Below are 26,555 nucleotides of genomic sequence, written 5' to 3'. Positions count from 1 at the left end.
TAGTCCACATGAAATCCAGTAGTAGTGTCAGTAAAGATAGACAAATAGGCCTAAAGCTGGCACCTTTAAGGCAGTTTCCCATTAAAAACAACTTGATTGTGGTAGGGGTAATAGAGTGGGGGAGGGGGAGGTCAACATGTTTGAGAAGTAGGGCCATAATTATGAGATGCAGAGGGAGAGTTTAAAAAATGGTGACATATATTTGAGGAGTTCGTCCAGAAGTTTAGAAAAAAAAAGGGTTACATGTTTAAAGAGTAGGGCAAAAGAACTAGGCTTGCATATTTCAGGGGTAGGGCCAGGAGTTTGAAAAATATAGAGAAGATTTGATGAGATGGGTCAGAAATTTGGAAAACAGGATCAATGTTTGAGATGTAGAGGGGGCAACAGGGTCACAAGTTTGAGGAGTAGGGCCAGAAGTTTGGAAAATACAGTCACGTGTTTAAAGGGGTCATCAGATGCAAAATTCACTATACAGGTTGTTTGAACATAAATGTGCGTTGGAAGTGTGTGTACACATCCATCCTATAATGATTTTTTTTAATCCGTATTTTAAAATCCCCTTTCTCAAATCAAGCTGTTCTAAGATTCCTGTCAGAATGACGTAGTTCTGCACAGGCCGCTCTCACGAGTTGATTGACAAGGCCGTTTTTCCTTAGACCCGCCCTGAGTGAGCTGAGAGCTGTCCGCCATTGTGTCGACGCCAGTGCAGGGGAAGACTAGATGTCTCAGATTAAGCGATTGAGGTGTTTTGTTGTTGGATGTAATAATGAGTATATGCTAGTTAGCCAGTTTCGCGGCTAAAGTAAACAGTACTGTTCATCACTCCATGGAAGAGAGGGGCGGAGTCAGCAGAGCTCATTAGCATTTAAAGCATTTAAAGTGTTTGAGGAGTAGAGCTAGATGTTTAGATAATTGGGTCACACGTTTGAAAAGTAGAGTCAGAAGTCTAAAAAATAGGATCAGAAGTCTGAAAAATAGGATCACATGATTCTGAAACATTCTGACACATTTCTGACCAACCTCCACATATAGCCGTCCAGTCTCTGACCTCTGATGAGACATAGGACATGTTCTTGCAAAAATTTTTAAGAGCACAGAGTGCAGTAAATAAACCATCATTACCCCACCTGCCCAAAGGCAGCTTACCTGTAGTACTCTATGAATGAAGTTTTATCTGCGATGGCTGCCAAATCCACTTGCACCTTCCTTGTGTCTGGCATGGCTGTCAGCTGCTGGATAATGTTGTTGGCCATCTGCTGCATGAAGCGTAAGGTTTGGGTGTAGTCTCCCCGTGGAGAAAATATCTCATCCAACCGCTCCAGGTGTTCTTTCAGCCCGACCTGCATACTACCCAATGAGTTTCCAACCTGAGAATAGAGACAAGAAAAATGCTGATCACCATTAGAAGGCTAATTAATGGCGATCAGGCCCACTGGCACGGAGACGAGTAGCTGGTTCCAATTAATTCTCTATGGGACCAGGAGGCATGCACAGGGGATCACAGGATTGCCAGAGGAGTAAAATAAGTGTCGAGAGTGACAGAAAGCAGATCAATTCTTTAAGGAAAAAAATAATAATTTAAGGCTTTTGATTTCTTTAATTATTACAGATATTTTGAAGAATTTGGGGGTCCAACTTTCATTATATAGACAGAAACAACAATACCGAGACATTTCTCAAGATATCTTCTGTTGTCTTCCACAGAAAAAAAACTAAGTCACACAGATTGTATATAATGGAATGTATATAAAGGTGAGAAAATTATGAGTATATTACATTTTGTGAAGAATCAATTTTGGTGCGGTTTCAAAGGCAATAAGGGTACATTGTCAATCATTTTGTAATGTATAAAGCATATCTTACACAGAAATCACTTCAAGATAGAGCTGCACAATTCTGGACAAATTGAAAATCACAAGTCTCAAATAGAGATTGTGATTCTCCCACGATTCTGAACAAATTAATGCATAATTTACAAAAGTCTGTGACAACATATTAATTGCTGCAGTCAGTTTAAAAGGGTTTAATTAATTTATTTTTTTATTGTTAAAAATTTTTATATATAAAATATATATTTAAAATACAATTTATTTAATAAACCAAATTTTAATATTAAAAATAAATGATTCAGTGGCTCACTCATAAATACTTCACTTGTTTCATTTACTTTTTTTGAATGAATCTCTTGAATGAATGATTCAATGACAAATACATTTTTAAGTCACTTGTCGCCACCTAGTCGTGAAACAATGTAATGGACACAAACGTTATTTGAAGCGCCAATTACTTTTAAAAGGTGATTTGCTATATTTTGATCGCAACCATAGACCTCCATGTTTATATCTGAACTATAAACCTTCATCCCAGTATTTCTGATTTTAAGACAGAAATAATACTGTGTAGTACCTAAACATGGTAAATGCTCTCTCTGTGTCAGCAGCAGTGCGAATGCAGATTTGAATGTTCCAGTAATACTTTTTCAAAGATTTAATAAACATAGACCAATCGTTGTCATTGGGAAATGACTGGGTGTTTGAATTGAGATTGCGATCTTTTACTGATTAATCATGCAGCTCTACTTCAAGTACTCTACTTTTTTTCAATGTGGTGAAATTCGTGTGAGCAACTTAAACCAGTTGCAAAATCTGCATGGGGAAACTTTTTTTGTCCTCACTTGAAATTTCTTGGATTTCACCAGCGAGAATTTGCTTAATGGGAAATGTGACCGTGTATTTTTTTTATGTTATGATTAAAGGAGGGTACTAGCTAAACAATTTTCTCAAAATAAAATGTAATTATAAACTTGTTATAAAATTGTTATAAACTTTGATATAATCGCAGTAAGGAAGCTGATTTGTTTTGGCAGACCATCCATTGTTCATGTTAAGGTAGACTTCTAGGCTTAAAACTTGCTCAGAAAGTAACAAACCAGTTTTCAGTGAGCTTCATTAGCCCCCGATCTGTTTTTGACAGATTCACTGAAGCTGGCAGAGAATCAATAATGCTTTCAGGAGGATTTTGTAAGGTCACCACTAAATATTAATGCTATCTGCCTGCCTAGGTGCAGAGTTATGACTATGAAATATTCTGTGCTTATTTCTTTAAAACACTAGATCCTCTGTTGCAGGCTTGAGTCGATGTCAGAGATCTATCCACGGATCAACCTGTCCGTAAAGCCTGTAAAAACCAAATGCTGCACAACCTTCAAAGGTTCGTACCATAGAGACAAACCAATTGTGAAAAAAAGCTTTTGCATTAAAAGCTTTTGCATACAACCTTTATGTGACAATGTTGTGATTTTATTGTAATTAGCTACCAATTTGATATAATCTTATCCAGCCAGAGTAATCTACACTAGACTGGATTAATGGCACATAGTCTGTATCCGTTTTAAATTTGTTATGAGAAAAAAATAAAATAAATAAAAAAATAAAACATTTAGTTGAATCTAGCCATCTGACCTCTTCTTTTCCTCTTTTTAAAGCCCATCATGCGGCATTTCTGGTAAACCGCTCTCATTCTTGGCAATAACTGTTCATTCTGCTATCGTTACAGTGAATTGCAATATGTGGCTCTTTTGAATAATAGCTCTATAACTCATAATTTCGAGATAGTGGAAGCATAATTAAGATTCATAAAAATTAAGATTCAAAAGGACTAACATTCATACATTAGATTCACTTCCCTTGTGGAAGGTGTGGATACTGCATGAAATAGAGTTAGAAGCATGCGATATGGCAATTGCTACACCCATTTACTCACAGTTGCAACAGCTATTTTCTGGCACGCAACTACAGGCAGGAGGCGTTTAAAAAACCTGGAAGCTCAAAAACTTCCTCCACACTCTCCCAATCACTTCAACATTCATGAATTCAGTTATGCAATCAAGCTTGGCCTTCAGATGCAGTCCTCTTTGCCATTCAATTTTAAGAGGGAACTTCCACTAAAGCTGAAATTGGATTTATGCAGTTATAGTGAAGCCAATGGCTGTTTGTTGTTCTCACATTCTGAATGTTGTTTTAGTTACAGCAAACAGTGAAAAGGCTGTTCTAGACAGCATATTCAGATATATTTATTCGACCATGAAGCAATGCATTATGGGCCAGTGAGCCAAAGATACACTGGCAGAGAGTGAGAGTGACAGCAGGAAGCTCTCAGAGGCAGTGTATTAGAAGAACAGAGGTTGTCACCACATTGCCAGCAGGTAATGAACATCAGGGCTGTATGAGGAGTAATGTTCTGCCAGCCAGCCAGCCAGCCAAATGCTCCGTTTGTCACACTCAATCTGCCATATGCTGAATTACACCGCCCCCTAAAATCCAAGACAAACTGCTGGAAACACTGTTTGTGGGTTGTTTTAAATATAACAGTGCTCAGTGCATAGATGGTGATGTTCAGACATTTAAACGGGAAAGAAAAGATCTTGTAAACCTATCACTTAATCCACATCAATTATAACAAAGACTGAGATTAGAAAGAATCTTTTTTGTTAATAAAAATGTGACGTCTGTCCAGGGCTAGCATACTTCTACATACTCTTTACTGCTTAGTATGCTTGAACCAGTGACTTGAAACAGTGGAAATATGCACTGATAAATGTTTCAAACCCTATGGTCAGAATGAAATAAAGTACTTGCTGACTATTTGCTGAAAACAGCACAGCGTGCAGTTGTCAATAATCAATAAATATTGCAATATTTATGTACTTGCTTTTAAATGAGTAAAAGGTGTATGCTTTTAATTCAAGGAACTATCATTTCAACCAAATAGCAATGGCAGCCAATAAAAAAACCAAAATGTTTAAAACTAAGAAGTAAAATACAATACAAATCTTTGTTACCTTCAAAACATTTAATCATTTTTTATCAATATCAGTGTATCTTTAAGGCTTTTAAAATCAAATTAAGGCTTTTTACGACATGCACATCTAATTTTAAAAAGACTTAATCATTGACCCCAAAATACAATTTTAAGTTAAAAAATAGTTTACAGTAAAATCCTAAACTGCAAAATGTAATTTTAAACAAGTTTTATAAAAACCTAAGATTACAGCCATGAGTCATCAGCCATGATATATGATTATATGTAATTTTCTAGACACCTTATTATTCTAATTGTTTACATTTTTGAATGCACATTAGCTTTTTTTGACCCAAAATGTGCATAAGCACCATGTTGTTAACTTTGAAACACACTGCACTCATATTTATTTTTTTAAATCATAGTCTTTTGACGTTTAACCCTCACATTATGCCATATCGTGATTCCTGGTTTTCTGTCCCCAAATTAAAATTTTTTATTTCAGCATTTTTAAAGACCCACGCAAAATTCCATGCAGAGGCTTCCATGAACATTTGTACGTGATGATTCAAACAAATTGTTAAATGACAGATTTTGAATTGGATTTATTAAAAGTGAACTTATGTTGTGAAATGCCACAAATGTGAAACTAATCTAACTGTTATGCTTTTCGAAAACATAATGGTCAAATAAAAAGTGCCGCTTAATTTTATACCATGATTTCACTGTAAATTGTAAACAATCAATACAAGGCCCAGGACTAAAAACTACTTCATGAGTAAAGCATTATGAGTCTTGAACATAGCCTATTTAACTTTGTGTTGTTTCTTCTTGTCAGAAAATTTTGATCTAACTGCATTTAATCAAATAAAATTAAATAGTTAAATTACATTTTATATTACATAATTAATTAGAATTTTAAAATTAAATGTTAAATTACATTCAATTTTAAATTTAATTAAATTAAATTAAAAACATGAATATCAAATTAAATAAATTCTCAATAAATCTGCAGGACACTCACAGATATTTAAAGCAGACCAGAACGTGGATGCTTATTTAGATTTTTAATCCCCTTTAATGCAGATGAACAGATAATCCTAGTCTTCTCTTTGCACTTACTGTATTCCTTTGCCTACACACATGAATACACACACCAGCCGGATGTGTTTGCATCAGGAGAGGTTTCTAGTCTATCTACAACTCAAACTGGAGGACGTTAAAATGGGGACAGGTATAATATGACTACAGCTCTCAACATGTAGATGTGAAGCCTGCAGCAGTGCTGCATCTATGTGTGTGTGTGTGTGTGTAGGTGTCACTCATCACATGATGCACTCATACTCCAGCAGCAGTGAAAAGCCCCTGAGGCTCCGGCTCTTAGTTTTTCAGCATGCAGAATGTAACAGGCAAAATTCAGATTTCGTTTTAATCACAGTGTTCCTCAGGCTATTCAAATGAAATGGGACAACATGATGAGTGACAGGTGAAGGAAGTGAAGCTCTTACCAGACTGCCAATGCCACCCAGTGTGTGATTGGCATTATAAATGGAGTAAGTCAACTGGTAAACGCCATCATTGGTTTCGCTGTTTCCATAGAAACCCACGCCCACCGCTGAACTGTGAGAAAAACAAATCAAGGCAGAACAACAGTTTATGTTACAAATAAAGTTTCATATCAATAAAATTCTCTCATGTTGCTTCAAACTGCTTGTTGAAGATTTGAAACATTTAAAGGTGAAGTGTGAATTTTTGACCACTTCAAATAAAAATCATCTTATGAGATAAAGGATTTTGTTGCCGCTTCATCAAATTATCCTCCTCAGTTCAAAAAAAGGCCATTAAACTACAACAACAGCCTGCTAGCGTCACACGGAAAACATTCACACGCCAGTGAAGCTTTGGTCTTGACCAGAAGAATTAACAATAAGAGTAAAATGTGATGAAATGATTTAAGATTTAAAGTTGTGGGGGTATTTGTATATTTTTATGACCATTAAGCACATTTATCCCCAAATTATCATTCCCACTAGCCTCAATAGTGATTTTTTAAATTGAAATTTTCTAAATTTTATAGTAAAATACTGTATTATAATATAAATTAATAATAATAATAAAAACTGTTTCCCCATTACAGCAATGCAACCAACATTTTTAAATATAATTAATTTATTTATAAGTAGTTAATTTTTCGTCAAGAAAAATATATACTAAAATCTTTTTTTTTTTTAATGTTTTTGAAAGAAGTTTCTGACAAAAGAATGCTCATCTAGACTGGAACAGAAATATAGTAAACAGTATTATTGTGTAATATTATTACAATGCTATTTTAATTTTCTATTTCAATATATTTTAAATCGTCATTTATTCCTGTTTTGGCAAAGCTGAATTTTCAGCATCATTGCTCCGGTCTTCAGTGTCACATGATCCTTCAGAAATCATTCTGATATGCTGATGTGCTGTAACATTTCTTATTAATCAAAGTTAAAAACAGGTGTGCTGATTATTTTTGTGGAAACCATGTTACATTTTTTCAGGATTCTTTGATTATTAGAAAGAATAAAATAAAATAAAAATTGTTTGTAACATAAATGTGCTTACTTTTGATTGATTTAATGAATCCTTGGTGAATTAATCCTTTGAAAAAAATAAAAATAAAATAAAATAAATGACTGACCCCAGTAAGTAGTGTTTATAAATAAATATATTGTGTTGGAGATAAATTGTGTCCTGGAAATTGTTGACAGGTTTTGTGAGATTCACTGTAAGCATTCTTGTTACCTTGTGTATTGAAATGCCCTTGTTTCACAAATCACAGGTCTCATTTTGGCAAAAAACAAAGAGTAAAGTCATCTAAAACACACCCGACACCAGCTGTTACTGCAATAAACATAAAAAGTGTGCTCACCCGTACCAGTTTGGCTATAAAATTCATCATTGTGTTTCAATTGGTCTCATGGTAGCTTCTAATGTGAAATCTGAATAAATGTTTCAAAGCAGCCTCCAGAATTGTAGTCTACCAAATTAGACTGCTGTGTTGTGTCATAACAGCCCAGCAACCAGTCTGCTTGCTCTCTTCTCCAGACAGCATCAGATCAGCTTCATTAAGCAACCTCATCAGAACCATGTGTGCAGACTGTCAAGCATTAGGGCTTCTCAGTCCATCTCAGTCAGCAAGGGATCCAACCCCGACTCCTTATGCTAGAGCTGCTATATGAGACACAGTCCAGGTGTGATATGTATATGTGTGTGTGTGTGTATGTATATGTGTGTGTGCATATGTTTATGTATATACATATATGCATATGGGTGGTTGACAAATAGGCAGTACATTTATTTATTTTTTTTGTAAAAAAACATTTTTGAAAAAGAAATGCATATATTTATGTAGTGTGAAGTCTGATCTTTAGGAAAATATAAAGGGTCACTAACTTCGTCAATTCTTCACACCTATGGTGTGACATAGCAAAAATTAAGAAACAAAAAATGTATTTTAAAACAAAAAATAATTTTAAATCAACAAAATTCAGTATCTTAGTCAATCGGTATTTACATTTACATTTACATTTACATTTATGCATTTAGCAGACGCTTTTATCCAAAGCGACTTACAGTGCATTCAGGCTATACATTTTTGTTTTATCAGTATGGACGGTATGTTACTGAAACTCTTCTAGCCCCCCGTTGCATGTGTGGCACACTCTTTTTAAGGCATAATTTTTATTGTATTTACTTTCTGCATTGTTCTCTTAGGATATCCTCCCTTCTGGTGGATCCCTGTTAATTTTCTCTACATATTTCCATGTCCCCTCTCTTCCACTAATTTCTCTCCCTCAATTCTTTCTGTTTCGAAAACAAATGATCACATTTTATGCTTATTTTCATGACACTTTATAACGGTAAAAGTTTTCTGTAAAAACATCAGAAAATAGTTTAATTAATGTAATTATTGCATTTAAGAACAGTGAAAATGATCAAAAAAAGGAGTTAAACAAATCTTATTTAATTATTTAAAATGCTTTTTAAAGAGACCTTGTCCTCTGGTGTGACATCTTTGTCCTGTGGTGTGACAGTACAGGCGTCACATCGGAGGACATTTTCTGTTACACCATAGGACGTTTCAGCCTTTTTTTTTGTCAATTAATGACCTTGCTATACCAAGCTAATCTGTAATTAGCGGTTAGCAAGACACATTTGCATAATTTTCCATGATTATGTAGTTTAAAATGCAGTTTTTAATTAAAAAATATATATAATTTAGGTGTGTCACACCAAAGGACAAAAAAACGTAACACTTTTGTAGTGGTTCCAAAAAAGATAAATATTTGAACAATTCTGAGACAAAAGTTGACCATGTGCACATGTCATGGGCTTGACAGGGGGCTTCAGTAACACGACCATGAATGGGGTCCTTCAACTAATTAAGTTTTCTCTGGAATTGGCCGATTTAAAATCAGGATATGGTGTCACATCCGAGCACATGGTTTTCAGAGACAAAATTAAAAAAACGATTGGCATTTACTAAAATAGACACTTGTGCAATTATGCTGGAGGTATTTATTAACATTTTATGCTTTTCTTTTTCATTTATAAAAGTTGTAATTTATTGAACCATGCTTGGGACAGTCACACCATAGGACAATTTTGAGATTTGAAAAAAAACAACAACAACCAGATAACACTGCAGCTTTTATGACAAAGTCCATGTAGGACAAAGAAATGTCTAACCATTTACTGCATTTTAAATAACGACAATATTAATTATATTAATTTTTATCTTGTGGGACACTGAAAATATCATGTCACATCAACAAGCAATATAGATATGTTTTATCAGCCAATCGGTTTTGAAAATGACTGATACCCATAAAAATGCTTAATATCGTGACGATAATTGGCCAGGCTGATAATTAGTAAGGACATCGATAAAACAGTCCAAGTGACATCAGTGGTTCAATCATAATTTTATGACGCTACAACAATACATTTTGTGTGCACATAAACTAAAATATTGACTTTATTCAACAATTTCTTCTCCATTCAAGAGAGTATGAATAAAAAAATGATTCTTGTAGCTTCATAACATTATGGTTGAGCCACTGATTTCACATGGACTGTTTTAACGATGTCCTTACTACCTTTCTGGAACTTGAACGTGGTAGTTGAGTTGGTGTATATGCAGGGTCAGAAAGCTCTCTGATTTCATCAAAAATATCTTAATTTGTGTTCTGAAGGTGAACAAAGGTAATTAATGACAACCTTTTCATTTTTGGGTGAACTATGCCTTTAAGAGGTGCATTCACAAAATCAGAGCTTCACACTTGCACAATACAGAAATATCTGCTGTGTTTTACTTATTTTTCTTAACCTGGCATCCATGTGCATGACTTGTGTATCTTATTTTCTTTGATGGCTTCAGCAGAAAGGCTATTTTTCAGACTGTTATTATAAATATTTAATATGATAAAGCCATCTGTATGTCTGTCTATCTATCTATCTATTATCCATCCATCCACCTCTATATTCATCCATTTGTCCATCTATCCTTCTGTCAACCAGAACACCTCAGAAATGTGTGTCATTACCTTAACAACCAGCTCTAGCATTTACATTTACATTATGCATTTAGCAGACGCTTTTATCCAAAGCGACTTACATTGCATTCAAGTTACAGTTTTTACATTTTATCAGCTCTTGCTTTCCCTGGGAATCGAACCCATGATCTTGGCGTTGCTAGCGCCATGCTCTACTATTTGAGCTACAGGAAAGCAACAACATAGGAAACAGCCAAAATGCACTGAAAAACATTCAACCACATAAGGCATATAACCTTGAAACAGTTTTGATTTCTCAACTTTCCTTTTCTAGTTAATTAATAAAAAAAGAGAAATAAATCAAATAAATAAATACCCACACTGAAGAGGAGGAAGAGTATTAGAAAAAACTCAAGGCCAGTTTAAACACTCACAAAACCCAGGGAATTAAAATCATTATTGGATGAGGGCTAAATTAAACAAAACACCAAGCAGACAATTTATTTATTTATTTTCTTTCTTCATTTTCTTCTTCTTCTTTTTTTCAATTTTTATCTTGGCATACTCATTCAGAGTGAACACATGCTGCTCCCCTGAAAAATTATATTAACCTTATATTAAATTAACTATTTTATATTCATCAACTAGACCTAGAATGACTCTTTTTCCACGTTCTGTGCTTATTTCAAGGAAAAACTTTGAATGTCTATGCCAGCACTAATTTGATATTCATGTGATGATTTATTTCTCTAGCATTTTTCCCTTGTACCTGTCCATGTCATTATTGCCATTACTGAGTGACTCAAATCTAAAAGTGGGACAAAACAAACTGGGTCACCAAAGGACACTGCTAGCCATAGATCTGGTTTCAGCCAAAATGCATGAATTTGAATGTTGTATAATTAAAATAAATGCTCTACGGGCTCTATTAGTACATGATACTTGTATGTAGTAAATGGCATAAATTTTATTAGCATATTTAACTTTATTTTTTTTCTCAAAGCATCTCATCCTCCAGATTGGACTTCCCTTTCACACCCTCTTCTAACCAATGCATACTTTGTTCAACCACAAACACCCACTGCACTATTCTCAGACTGCACTATTTGTTGTCAGATATCACAGAGTTGTGAACAAAAACAGTCTAAAAATGCCTTCAATGCAAATATAAGAAACCCACTGAAGAACAGTGGGGAGTGAGCAGATGGCATACATTGTCCTGCTATAATAACTCCTCAACAGGATGTGTGTGTGTGTGTTGGTGTGGGGGCAGGTGGTCTGAGTGAGAATCCTGTCTCTGATTTCCCCTAAGCATGATGGATTCCAGGCTCTTTCCTTATATCATTACTAGAACTCCCTCAGGCTAGCAGCATTTCTGCTCCCATTAGCCGGTGAGTGTGCGAGCCCAGCTCTCGCCCTTTGCTTCCAGCACACTGCTGAAACCACTTCTCATCTGGTTACATCTCACTTACAACCTGCACCTCTCCATTTATTGAAGTGCCAAAAGCAGATAAGGTGTAAATTTGAAGGAAATGATTGGGCACAGTGTCTGTGAGATGAGTAAATTAGCCAGATCTCAAACCCAGAATGATTAAACCTAAAAAAAAAAGTTTTTGCAAATATTTAAATAGTTCTTAAAGACCCCTTCAGGGTGGATCATAGGAACACTGCCTGTGGTGTTTTTAACTTGTTCATATTTGAACATTAGCAAATAAAACCAATTTACACATTTTTAAATTAACAACAGCCTGTTTTTGCTGCTGTAGCTTCTAAATTTTAAATGTTAATGACTTCTGTTATGACAAACTGCTTGACAGCTTATTAAAATTTGGAAGGAGAAAAAAAAAAAACTTTAAAATCTACAAAACCACCAAATAATTTGACATTTTTAAGACTAGGCAAAGTTAGTTCAAACTGTAAGTGGTGCAACTGCCAAAAAGATATATATTTTTTAATTAATTCACAATATTTGAAGGAAAAAAAAAAAATGCACGCTCATATTATGGGAAATATGTTTCCTTTTTTGCTTTTTACTTTTTGCATTTAAAGTTAAACGCCTTAATGTTTTTTTTGTTGTTGTTTTTTTTTTCTTACAAACATGCAGCTTTTTGCTTCACAAGACGTTAATTGATTGCCTGGAGTTGTGTGGATTACATGTGGATTATTGTGATGTTTTATCAGCTGTTTGGACTCTCATTCTAACGGCACCCATTCACCGAAGAGGAGCCACTGTGAGCAAGTGACGTAATGCTAAATTTCTCCAAATCTGTCTCAATGAAGAAACAAACTCATCTACATCTTGCATGAGCTGAGAGCGAGCAAATTTTCATTTTTGGGTGAACTTTTCCTTTAAATGGTCTCACCAATTAACATTTTTAGAGCAATAAACAACAGTTTTTGTTTGAAATGTTACAAAAGATTTTCAAAACCATATGAAACCACAATGAATACAAAGTGTACATGTCTAAGAACTTGTCACATATGAGATTTTTAAATATTAATCTTTTTCTTTATCATGGGCATTCTTCTCTCTCATTTACAGTAAAATTTTACAACTTCGGTCACTACAAAATGTCATTGTATGGAAAGATCTGCATACAGATTCTTGAAATCTTCTCCATTTGTCTTCCACAGATGAAAAATAACAGTGAGGACCAACATGATCTCACAGAATTCCGTGTAATGTTCACGGACTTAATTAACCTCCGAATCTGTGGTGGCATCACGGAATCGCCGAAAATTCCGTGATGGGCTCACAGAAAAAAATCCGTGATGGGCTCACAGAAGTGATACCAATGTAAGTCAGTGACAGGCATCAGCCGTGCTCCATGCACGGAAACCCTTAGCATCAATATGCCGACGCGATACTGGGAAATTTATCGTCATCATTATTGTTCAGAACTGGGTAGGTTTAGGGTAGGGGTGGGGTCAGGTACTCCAGTGAAAGTATAACTGCATCGGAGTCACTCTTTTTACGTGGTCTGATGCAGCGCTGGTGTTGAACCAGTGAATCCGTGCATGGACCACGGCTGATGCCTTCTGTGAGCCCATCACGGAATTTTCGGCGATTCCGTGATGCCACCACAGATTCGGGGTTAATTAAGTCCGTGAACATTACACGGAATTCTGTGAGATCATGTTGTGAGGACTGATATCACTGCTAGAGACTGGTGATCCTTCTCTAAGCCGCTGAAGGACTCATCCAATGCTTCAGTAAACACTTGTGTGCTCCCACTGAGCACTGACAGAGCGACGCAGGATAAAAGTGCCATTTAAAAGCCTAATATGCTCAAATGTGCAAATGACAGACACACTATCTCCCTAAGCTGTACCGTCAGATGCTGTTGTGAAGCTGGATATGAATTACAGAGTCAGTTCCTGCTGAAACGACCCACTGCGGCTGAATCTTCACCCATCAGCCATCTCTGCAGGGCTTTAATGGGGTCAGAGCTGTCATTACAGCTCAGAGTACGGCTAACTGAAACGAACGCTCATTTATGATTAGCAAAAATTTAGATAAACTGGAAAACTGTGGAGGATGGGGTGGAAAAGGCTAATGTTATTCTGTAAATGAGAAAACTGGCTTCTAATCTACATAGATGTACTGTAGAGAACTCCAGTGTTAAGTGTTTTATAGGGAAGTGAACCAGTGTGACTGGATGAAAACTATTCTGGTTCTGTTTTATTAGATTAAAAATGGACATAGGTAATATTGAGCTGATAGGATAACCCAATAAGGACCACGGGCCACCCGACAAAAACATAAATGAGATTAACAGTCACATTATTGAGTTAAGGTCTCATTATAAGAGCGTCTTTACTTAAGAGCATGTGCTGCGGTGCATCATCTCTGTTTTTTATGTCCTATTTTTAAGACATACCGCAACCAAAAAAAAAAGGAAAAAAAAATAAAATCACCTTCTGAAGCCAATACACTGATACAGCAAGCTTAGTCTAAAGAACAGACGTGAATTCAGGTTATTCATTTATCGGTCCATTCCTATATCCATCTATACAGTATGTACTACGCTACATACCCCTATAAGGTCAACTTAATTGTGTTTTTTCAATGATTTATATTTTTTAAGGAATGTCTCATCCAAAAATGTAAAAGTCGCTTTCTGAAGACATACAGAAATTTTGGTGTGAAGGAGAGACAAAATGTCTGGTTATTCATATGCTGTGTATATCTTTCTCTCATTTACACATTTCACACCTTGTTGCATTCCACTGCACTATTTGTCCATTGTTTTCTATGTAAACACTACAGACAGACATCTTTGACCACAGCACTCATGTTGTCACATTTTTGTCTATTGTTCTGTGGTAGAGATTTCGTATTTAAAAATAATGACAATTCAGTCAAAGTCAAATTCCTTTACGTATGTATGTGTTTACAAGCTTGGTGTCAAGTGTAAAAAATGATAATGATGTCATTAGTTAACCAAAGAAGTAACCCAAGCATCAGTGATGTTTCTCAGCAAAAGAGAGGAAACTGTAGGCGGAAGATGATGATGTCACGCAAGTGGAGGAAATGAGAAAACCGAGCCTGCAACTTGATTCCATTACTAAACTCTTATTCAGACTCTATTTATATTCTGTAAGAAGGACAGTACTGAATTAGAGAGAAAACATACAGTTTTAAAACGTTTTAAAAAAAAAATCTTTTAACTTGAGCACCAGTACTGCTTCTCAGGAGAAAAAGAGCAAAATGTTCAGTGAAAAACTAGACTATATTGTACACAATTAATCCTGGACAAAGATTTTACAGTCAATTACAATTGTCAGGGGCTCTCTAAGAGAGCTCTAATGACTGTAAAGCTAACAGGCATTGGCTAAAAGCAACACAACTTCAGTTTGGGTTTTATATAGGTCTTTAAAAAAGCCCACTTAGAGTGTGTTGGATGCACGTACACAAGTAAAGGGTTAAACAGGACTTTAGCTGCATCACATAGCAGCACTTAGCAGGACAACCAGCCCTGTGTCTAGATCTGGAATGTTAACTCAATCAGGGCTCAAACTTTCATGACTGTCACAAGTTTAAGCTGAACACTCTGCCAATTCAATTTAGCACATTAGCAAAAACATTTGTTCTCTTTTATTGACATAATGAAAAGCAAACAGTGTTAGCAATGTGCTAACTCCCAACGCTCTGGAGGTTGGAAATTGATTTAGAAGTTCTCCAGAGGGTAAGAAGTGAGCTTCAGGTCAGGACACCTAAAGTAATGACATTGTTCACACACACACGTTTAATTTTGTGAAAAGTGGGGACATCCCATAGGCGTAATGGTTTTTATACTGTACAAACTGTATGTGCTATTGCCCTACACCTAACCCTACACCTAAACCTACCCCTTACAGGAAACTTTGTGCTATTTCAGATTTTCAATACACTCCATTCTGTGTGATTTATAAGCATTTTGAAAAGTGGGGACATGGGGTAATGACCTGAAAATTCACCTTCTCCTTGTAATACATAGGTCACACCCTTGTCATTATACAAATTTATGTCCTCATTTGTCACAAAAACGCACACACACACACTTATTGTCCAGACTACAATAGATGGATCCTGAAACTGGTTTATATCTCACTGTAAACATGATCCACCAACAGACTTTGTGTGTAAGAGTTCCTCACGTGTTTTCTCGTGTGTTCATTCACTGGACATAATGAATTCTGTGACAGGTGTGTGCTGGTTAGCAGGGAATAAATTTATGCAACATATCCGGCTCGGAGAGAGCAGAAGTGAAGGAGGATTAATTCTCACAAAATTAGAATTGAGTTTCCTTCTTATTTCCTGCCAATCGGTGCTGAAAGCAGCGGTTCGCGCTCTGATTTGTTCCGCCGTTTGGGAGATCAAGGAACTGTGTGCGAGGTCACAGCGTATCTGGCTTAAATACTAAAAATATCTCTTCCACAGCTCACATCCCACCCATGAACCCGTCGCATAACAAATCCAATCCAAATGCACCATTATCCCTGGCAAAATACCAATGAAATGTCACAGGTTAAAGAAAATTTAATTCTAACTCTAAATGCCCTCTGAACTTTTCCTACTCAGTGGTTCTGAATGAAATGTGCATGTCTTGCATGACTCATCTTCTTTTTCTCCACTTTTCTCCTGCAAGTTAAATTTTTGCATTCCACTGTGTTGCTTTTCCATTGTTTTTCTATGGGACCATGCATTTGATGGTCACGTTTGACCGCTGCACTCTCATCTCGTGTCTTTTGCAGTATTTTGAAAAAACTAAGCTCAAATTTAAATTCAAAAACACATTCTGTGTGAACATTCTATGCGTGTCCATGATTAAGAAAAGGGTTAAATCTTTCCATAATCCTGAAATTTTTGTTTTGGAGATAGTCAGTGGAGAGACATAGAGGTGTTGAACTCAAAAGTATTACAGCAACAGCTCTATACAATCTAAACTTATGAGGTCGTAGCATAAATATTTAAAAACTTTGGTCTCTTTTACCTCATATTCATCCTCCTTATCAAATGCTCATGAATTCGCTGGCTTCCGCGGCACATCAGCTTACATATGAATGTGTAAACGCTTACTTCAGTGGCCTCCGTGTTTACTTCTTGTTATCGTTCAGAACCACGATTAGTTCACACTGGAATTTATTATTGGACATTAAAAAAGAAAGTGAACAGCTACACACACACACACACACAAACAGATCTGGGCCCATATTCACAAAACATTTTATCTTACCTCTAAGAGTTCACCTAAATTGCAGTAAAAGTTTTTAGCCAAGAGTTGTCTTTTAAAACCTATTCACAAAGTTGCTGAGACAAACTTTTACTAAGGAATAGAGAGAAATCTTAAACTAAGAGTAAGGGCGGGGTTGACCTCGTTGCTATGGATGATGTCAGCATGCTTGCTTACTATGCACACAGTGAAAGGCTGATGGGAGAGATTCATTCATAGAAGTACTGTAGAGCGCAATATTATGTTGCCATATTCAAATAAAAGTTTAAAAATAAAAATGCTAATTGCCACATTCAAATAAAGATTTTAAAATGCAGGCTAAGTGTCACTAATTAAACAATATAATATATACTGTATATATACATATACTGTACATACATACATACATACATATATATATACATACATACAGGCTAACAATTAGATGAACATATACATATACAGTATATATATATATATATATATATATATATATATATATATATATATATACACACACACACATGTATACAGTCATGGCCAAAAATATCTGCACCCTTGGCAAATATGATCAAAGAAGGCTGTGAAAATTAATCTGCATTGTTAATCCTTTTGATCTTTTATTTAAAAAAAATCACAAAAGTCTAACCTTTCATTGGATAATAAGAATTTAAAATGGGGGGGAAATATCATTATGAAATAAATGTTTTTCTCTAACACACATTGGCCACAATTAAAGGCACCCTTTTATTCAATACTTTTTGAAACCTCCATTTGCCAGTTTAACAGCTCTAAATTTGACTGACAGACAGACTGACAGACAGAGAGACAGACAGAGTCAGACAGACAGACAGACAGACAGACAGACAGACAGAGAGACAGACAGAGAGACAGAGAGAGAGAGAGACAGACAGACAGACAGACAGACAGACAGACAGACAGACAGACAGACAGACAGACAGACAGAGAGACAGAGAGACAGACAGACAGACAGACAGACAGATGTTGTCCACTGAAGCTAAGCAGGGTTGGGTCTGGTCAGTACCTGGATGGGAGACCTCCTGGGAAGACTAGGTTGCTGCCATATAATAATGCATATAATGCATGACGAGGTTCGAGAACACCTGACAAGAGATCAGAGACCATTCCTTCATCCAGAATCACTCCAGACCCTTTAGATTCCCAGCTCCATGTTGATGCTTCTTCTCATTTTCTACAGGGTTCAGGTCAGAGGACTGGAATGGCCAGCAGAAGCTTGGTTTTGTACCCAGTGACCCATTTTTGTGTTGTTTTTGAGGTTTGTGTTTGGATTATTGTACGGTTGGAAGATCCAAGCATGGCCCATTATAAGATTTCTAACAGAGTCAGTCACTTATTGATTTTTTATCTGTTGGTATTTGATAGAATCCATGATGCCATGTGTCTAAACAAGATGTCCAGGACCTCCAGCAGAAATATAGGCCCACAACGTCAAATATACAGCAGTATATTTCATTGTACACATGGGGTACTTTTTACCCCTGTGTTCACCAAACCCTTCTGGAGTGTTTGCTGCTCAAAAGCGAATTTTTTTTTGTATCATCTGACCATAGAAGCCAGTCCCATTTGAAGTTCCAGTCGTGTTTGATAACTGAATATGCTGGAGTTTGTTTTTGGATGAGCTAAGAGAATTTTTCTTGAAACCCTCCCAAACAACATGTGGTGATGTAGGTGCTGTTTGACAATTTTTTTTTTTTAAGGTTTTCTGACCCTGAGACTCAACTATTTTCTGCAATTCTCCAGCTGTGGTCCTTGGAGAGTCTTTAGTCACTCAAACTCTCCTTCTCACCGTGCATTAGGACGATATAGACACACGTCCTCTTCCAGGCAGATTTGTAACATTTTATGTTGATTGGAAATTCTTAATTATTGCCCTGATGGTGGAAATGGGAATTTTCACTGTTCTAGCTCTTTTCTTAAAGCCACTTTACTAATTTGTGAAGCTCAATTATCTTTCGCTGCACATCAGAAATATATTATTTGCTTTTCTCATTGTGATGGATGATTAAGGGATTTGGGCTTTGTTTTCCCTCCTATTTCATTTCATGTTCATAATCACACTGGAGTGCTCAAAATTGTGAATATGAATGGGAATATATTTCAGATTAATATTTTACTCATAATAATTTCTAGTCTGAAATTATAATTTCTGTACACACACAGACACCATTTTCCCCCCACTATATCTGTGTATATATATTTTATCTTTATTTATTATTTTTTAAATATATATATATACACATACACATATATATATATATATATACACATATATACACACTAGGGATGTAATGGTATGAAAATTTCTTATGATTATAGTGACCAAAATTATCACGCTTATCAGTGTTATCACAGTATTATTAAAATGTGCTGGAGATGTTCAAAAAGTATGACACATAAATCGCTTCAAGTTTTATATTTAAGAATCAACAAACAACAAATAAAATGACTTTTTGTTTGCATAATCACTAAAACAATACCATTACTGTCAGACTTGTGTCCCCGTGTCCTGTGTTTTGTTCCCCATGTTCTCTCCATGTCCCAGTTTCTCCTGTGTTTATGCCCATATCTGGTTTTTCCTGTTCCTGTGCCTTTTATGTTTGATTTGATTCCAGCTGTGTCCCATTGAATTCCTCGTTTAGTTCTGAGTATTTAAGACATGTATTTTCCTGTGTCCAGCGTCCGGTATTGTTCGTCTTACCTGTGCTACGTGTGTGTCTCCTCCTGGCTTCCCTGTGTGTTCCTTTGGATTTAGATGAATAAAGACTGTTATAATTGTGAAACTCCTCTCTGTGTCTCCTCGCTCCGGCACAGTAGGCACACGTGACAATTACCAATGATGTTCAGATTTTAAATGACAATTTGACTGACAACAGTTTAATAGCATAATCAAATATCTAATGTAAATGTTCAAATAACGCTTTGAAAAAGTTTTATAAAAAGGTAAACCTCACATTTCAGCCTTTAAATATAGAAAATGATAACTGTCAAATGATAACTGATAAATAAATGATTACGTATTTTCAGGGGCGTAAATTTCATCTGACAGTAGGGGGGGACAATAAACGTAAAATTTCTCAAGAGCAATTTTTGAAGGGGACACAAATAATTCAGCCAAAATTGTACTTGTAAGGATAGATATGTGTACACAGCATGTGTACACAGCATGGAGACCGTGTTTAAATATGAGTTCATGGTTCACCACGCGGTCATATTATAATTATTATTTTGCGTCATCCATAGTATTTTAGGTTTCGTCTGAAACCGAGTACGTCTCTTTCGCATTAATTCAACCGCATTAAACCCACTGATCTGCCACTTAACATCATATTGAACGAAACCCAACACATAGGTCTACAATATTAGCCTAATATCAGTTCACACACAGGCTTATCGCCATGTTAGTTGTAGTGGGTGACAAGCTACGGTATTAAACTTGTCAAACTTATAATCGCTCATAGAAAATACATTGGATGTAAATTTTTTTGTCATGACTAATTTATTAATGATCCAGCATCATCTGTATTAAAGATAAAGAATCATTTCACCCGATGTTTAAAGAGAATAAAATAGCCTTGACAGCCTACTTACACATAACTAACTTGCTCTCTCTCTCACCGGACTCGTGTGTGTGTATCGGTAAAGAAGGAAAGCAGGCAGTGGACCAAACCACTGTGAGGAAAGGGAGGGGGGAATCAAAACATTTCTGAACTTAAAACGTTTTTTTGCGTTTATTGTTTTACTAATCACACAATTATTTTAAGTATATGTCCATTATATTATTTTCAATACACAGAGTCACTTGTAATGATATTTTTTTGGGGGACAAGCCTCAGATGGGGATTTACGCCTATGCGTATTTTACCTGCTCCATAAATAATTCTACATAACTTATCTGAATTGTTTAAATGTGTAGAATCCACATAAGCTTCTTTTTCATCAACCGGTCAAAATTTGGGCATGCAAATTCGGTCCGTTTTTGGTCAGACAGAAACTGCACACATGCTGAATGTAAATATAAGGCACTGTAAATCCACCCTCTGACAGCAGGCGGCGTTTATGGAAAAGCTGAATTACAGCTGTTTCCCGTAAATTCCGTTCACAAAGCAGTATTGCGATTAAGAACAGTTCCTTTAGGTATTACATGGAGCGAAGATGAAAACAAAATGCCATCGAATCGTTTCTGAAGACAGTCAGAACCTTCAGAGGTACATTCATAATTAATTAATTCATATATTCATTTGTATAATTCCCTTAGCACTCTTTTAAAACCTCCCAGCTTTTCCGCCCTAGTTTCACTCAAAACGAAACTACTCTGTGCGCTGTGTACACGTGAGACTGTTACTTAAAACTGTGCTTTATGCTGGACAGTATTTATTTATCGTGAGTTGTTCAAATCGCGGTATTCGAATACAGTTTTAAGGATAATTTAAATTTGAAATGGTAATTCTAACCGTGGGGAATTGTATCATGATTTATCATCAAACCGGTAATCGTTACATATACAGTGGGGCAAAAAAGTATTTAGTCAGCCACCAATTGTGCAAGTTCTCCCACTTAAAAATATGAGAGAGGCCTGTAATTTTCATCATAGGTATACCTCAACTATGAGGGACAAAATGAGAAAAAACAATCCAGAAAATCACATTGTAGGATTTTTAAAGAATTTATTTGCAAATTATGGTGGAAAATAAGTATTTGGTCAATAACAAAATTTAATCTCAATACTCAATACCCATTAATTCTTTCGTGTACACGGATCAGTCATCCTGGTCCCTTTGCAGAAAAACAGCCCCAAAGCATGATGTTTCCACCCCCATGCTTCACAGTAGGTATGGTGTTCTTTGGATGCAACTCAGCATTCTTTCTCCTCCAAACACGATAAGTTGAGCTTTTACCAAAAAGTTCTATTTTGGTTTCATCTGACCATATGACATTCTCCCAGTCCTCTTCTGGATCATCCAAATGCTCTCTAGCAAACTTCAGACGGGCCCGGACATGTACTGGCTTAAGCAGGGGGACACGTCTGGCACTGCAGGATTTGAGTCTCTGGCGGCGCATTGTGTTACTGATGGTAGCCTTTGTTACTTTGGTCCCAGCTCTCTGCAGGTCATTCACTAGGTCCCCCCGTGTGGTTCTGGGATTTTTGCTCACAGTTCTTGTGATAATTTTGACCCCACGGGGTGAGATCTTGCGTGGAGCCCCAGATCGAGGGAGATTATCAGTGGTCTTGTATGTCTTCCATTTTCTAATAATTGCTCCCACAATTGATTTCTTCACACCAAGCTGCTTACCTATTGCAGATTCAGTCTGGTGCAGGTCTACAATTTTGTTTCTGGTGTCCTTTGACAGCTCTTTGGTCTTGGCCATGGTGGAGTTTGGAGTTGGACTGTTTGAGGTTGTGGACAGGTGTCTTTTATACTGATAACGAGTTCAAACAGATGCCATTAATACAGGTAACGAGTGGAGGACAGAGGAGCCTCTTAAAGAAGAAGTTACAGGTCTGTGAGAGCCAGAAATCTTGCTTGTTTGTAGGTGACCAAATACTTATTTTACAGAGGAATTTACCAATTAATTCTTTAAAAATCCTACAATGTGATTTTCTGGATTTTTTTTTTTTCTCATTTTGTCTCTCATAGTTGAGGTATACCTATGATGAAAATTACAGGCCTCTCTCATCTTTTTAAGTGGGAGAACTTGCACAATTGGTGGCTGACTAAATACTTTTTTGCCCCACTGTGTGTGTGTGTGTGTGTGTGTGTGTGTGTGTGTGTGTGTGTGTGTGTGTGTATGTATGTATGTATATATATATATATATATATATATATATATATATATATATATATATATAAATATAAATAAAACAAACTCCAGCATATTCAGTTGTCAGAAACAACTGGAACTTCAAATAGCACTGGCTTCTATGGTCAGATAAAACAAAAAAAAAAAAAGCTTTTTAGCAGCAAACACTCAAGATGGGTTTGGTGCACACGGGGATAAAAAAAAGTGCCCCATGTGTACAATGAAATATACTGCTGTATCGTTAATGTTGTGGGCCTATTTTTCTGCAGGAGGTCCTGGACATTTTGTTTAGACACATGGCATCATGGATTCATGGATTTAAATACCAACATATAAAAAATTTTAAACTGACTGTCATGCTAGAAATCTTATAATGGCCATGGTTGGATCTTCCAACAGGACAATGATCCACAACCAAACATCAAAACCAAAACAAAAGTGGGTCACTGAGAACAAAACCAAGCTTCTGCCATGGCCGTCCCAGTCCTCTGACCTGAACCCTATAGAAAATGAGTGAACTGAAGAGAAGAAGCACCAACATGGAGCTGTGAATCTGAAGGGTCTGGAGTGATTCTGGATGAAGGAATGGTCTCTGATTTCTGGTCAGATGTTCTCCAAACTTATCAGGCATTATAGGTGAAGATTCAGAGCTGTTATCTTGACAAAAGGAGGTTGCAAAAAGTATTGAATAAAAGGGTATGGATTAATTGTGGCCAACTTGTATTAGAGAAAAACATTTATTTCATAATGAGATTTCTCTCCCATTTAAATTCTTATTCTCCAATGAAAGGTTAGATTTTTGTAGAATTTTTAAATAAAAGATCAAAAGGATTAATGATACAGATTTATTTTCAAAGCCGCCTTTGATCATATTTACCATGGGTATGAATAATTTTGAGCACAACTGTATATATATATATATATATATATATATACACATACATACATACATACATTAGGTCTGTCAATCGATTAAAATATTTAATCACGATTTTACTAAATATTAACATCCCTGATACGCAAAAGTTTTGGTCAATGCACTTCTCTCATCAGAAACAACAAAGTGCAGATGTAGCCTACCTACCTGAGATGTAAGAGATTAATTCATCGTACACTGCAGACAGACAACATCACTGATTATAGCTTATAGTTTTTTAAAGTGCTTACTCAGGCTTCAGTAATATTATTTGATAATGTAAATGTTCTTTGTTGGCTTTGTTCTTTGTTTGAATAATAGTGGACATGCATGTTATAATTAAACTTAAAATGACTTTTTATTAAACGTGAATATCGCGTTCCCGGTAGAGCCCTGCATGGGACAGTTTAACAGAATTACCGGCCCGAGTCGAGCCCGTCTTTTTCCCCCCTTCTGTTTCAGCTATTAAAATAGTTCAGTTTTGTATGTAATGGCAGAGTGATTATATTCCGTTTTGTTTTTTTATTACGTTAATTTAGAAAAACTTTTTTTGTTTGTTTTTTTGTTAGTTGGGTCATTCTACAGAAACGTCCACTTTTCTGTCCCTAGACTTTAAAGAAATATTACAATTGAAATACACATTAGGGTTACAATTTTTCTTATATTTTAAAATGAAACTATGTTATTTGAACAATTACACCTTCCTGAGCCATCAATGTGGCATTATTTTTTTTTTTTTATTAATTATATAGAATTCCAAGTACCACAAAACTGCTTGTCCCCACAGCCATGTACAGAGGGAAAGTGCTTCATTTTGAGGTCAAAAACAGGATTTTCTACTATTTAAAATACAAAAGTCTATCCATAACTATCAAATATATGATATAAATGGAATAAGAAAACAAAATGCCAAAAACATATTATAAAATATATAATGAAAATAGTGGTCGCCTGGAGTTGTGTCACTGGTGTTACTGCTTAACAAAAAAAATCACACTGATGACATCACTCGACTTCCTCCTCCCTATTTTCTAAACATATATGAAAAAAGGCCCATGTTTAGTCCACTGTTTCTTTTCAGTTATGATCAATTTTCTCATTCATCTCATGATTTCATATGAATCTTTTAGTTGATGTCACTGGTGTGACCTATTTATTGTTAGGGAAATGTAAACAAAACTATAATACAAATGGATTAAACTACTTAATTTAGTGAGTATACCATGATTGACAACATGTGGCTTGATACCTTGCAGCAGACATTTTGTAAAATGCATTTTTCATGAAAATTGTCACTGGTGTTACTGTCACTGGTGTTACCTTCCTTATGGATAACACCAGTGACGATGAATATATCAGGTCTAATGTATGTCACTGGTGTTACTGTCACTGGTGTTACTGTACTGTTTTTGTCTGTCACATTAAATAAATAAAACAATCTCCTTATTTCTTGCATTTTCATTATTTTTCTGTAACTCTGACTACATGTGCTGAAATTAAAATAAATAAATAAATTTCATAAAAACTTTTAATATTGCTAAAGAAGGTAACACCAGTGACAAAAAAACGATACATGTGGTCTTGAAATAATTGCACAAAAAAGCTAAAAAAAATTAATAAATAATTAAGCTGTCATTTATATGCATTCATAAAGTCAAAGGTAATCTAATAATGTAGTCTAAGTTTAAATGTAAAAAAAAAAAATTTTTAAGACATTTTGCCATACCAAAAGTGGACGTTTCTGTAGAATGAGTTCAAGCATATAACAATGTTTAAACGTTAAACCTAGATAAATGTGCGCTGCATCCAATAGTTTGTGCGGAGAACGGAAGCTAAAGTGCAGGACATGGAGGCACCAGCACAATCAATTGCATTTTTTTTTTTCAATGGAAACACCTTAAAATACGCCATAATTTTTGCTCATAAAGGTAAGAGTAATACATCATTCAGAACTGTAAAGGGTCTACTTTTATTTGTGTGCACTCACAATATCAACAAAATGTTGTGCTTTTAAGAAAACAATGATGCGCTTTACAAAAATGAACCAAAAGTCAGCGAATACATGCCTCACAGACATGATAAATATATCTATAGAAAGCTTTAAATTACTACTTAACGAAATAAATCAAATCAATAACAAAAACTCTTTCATTATAATCCGTGAAGATGAACTTCTCTCTAAAGGCGCGTCTAATGAGTCAGGATCATCATCTTTGCAACGCCGACACAGAAAACGCTAGTTTATTAGTACATAATTCAAATATCTCCTTACTATTTCCCCCGGACACATTCAAGGTAATTACTTTTGCTGGGGCTTTGCGGCAAGCTTCAGCGTATTGCGTGTATTTGAACGCAGAACTCTTCAGCTGTGCTGACGGCTCTCTGCTGCTGCGCGGCGCTAAACACTGTCGAGCCGCTCTTCACAGTCACGGCACGGTCTCGCGTTGTTTCTACCAGCGCGGAAATTATTATTTTTCGTCACCAATTGATGGATGTCTAAAATATAAAAATAAGGAGAAGCCTGAAACAGGCCCGAGGTCCGGCCCGCGTCTGAACTATGACGTTGCAGGGCTCTAGCGTTCCCCTCGTTAGAAATCACGTTTCCCCCTCAGGGAGCCCTCGAGGTAGATAGTGGGGGGCGAAATTTAGATAGATAGGGAAGAGAGTGTAGGTGGACCTGGCGGACTGGTTGAAAGAGACCTTCCTATCATTGCCGCGGAAGGGAAGGTTGAGTACTCACAGTGACGGCAGGGTGTCGTCGGATGTGGA

The 26,555-nt window shown here is 36.0% G+C and overlaps 1 protein-coding gene across 4 annotated transcripts in view; it reads right to left on the bottom strand.

Moving 5' to 3' along the window:
* Window positions 1-26,555, bottom strand: part of ttyh2l (tweety homolog 2, like) — a 61,729-nt gene that overhangs the window by 18,974 nt on the left and 16,200 nt on the right. For all 4 annotated transcript variants that reach the window (XR_009269485.1, XM_058768150.1, XM_058768146.1 and 1 more), the window contains exons 3-4: window positions 6,309-6,420; window positions 1,147-1,367 (exon numbers count right to left, since the gene is read on the bottom strand). Coding sequence is in view for 3 of the 4 variants with exons in the window: in XM_058768150.1 (XP_058624133.1) it covers window positions 1,147-1,367; window positions 6,309-6,420 (333 nt within the window). In the remaining variant the exon portion in view is untranslated. The remainder of the gene's footprint in view (window positions 1-1,146; window positions 1,368-6,308; window positions 6,421-26,555) is intronic.

Source organism: Onychostoma macrolepis, chromosome 03, assembly GCF_012432095.1.
Source record: "Onychostoma macrolepis isolate SWU-2019 chromosome 03, ASM1243209v1, whole genome shotgun sequence".
Lineage (NCBI taxonomy): Eukaryota > Metazoa > Chordata > Actinopteri > Cypriniformes > Cyprinidae > Onychostoma > Onychostoma macrolepis.
The sequence above is the reverse complement of the archived record's forward strand: the minus strand, read 5'-3'. Positions and strand labels throughout refer to the sequence as shown.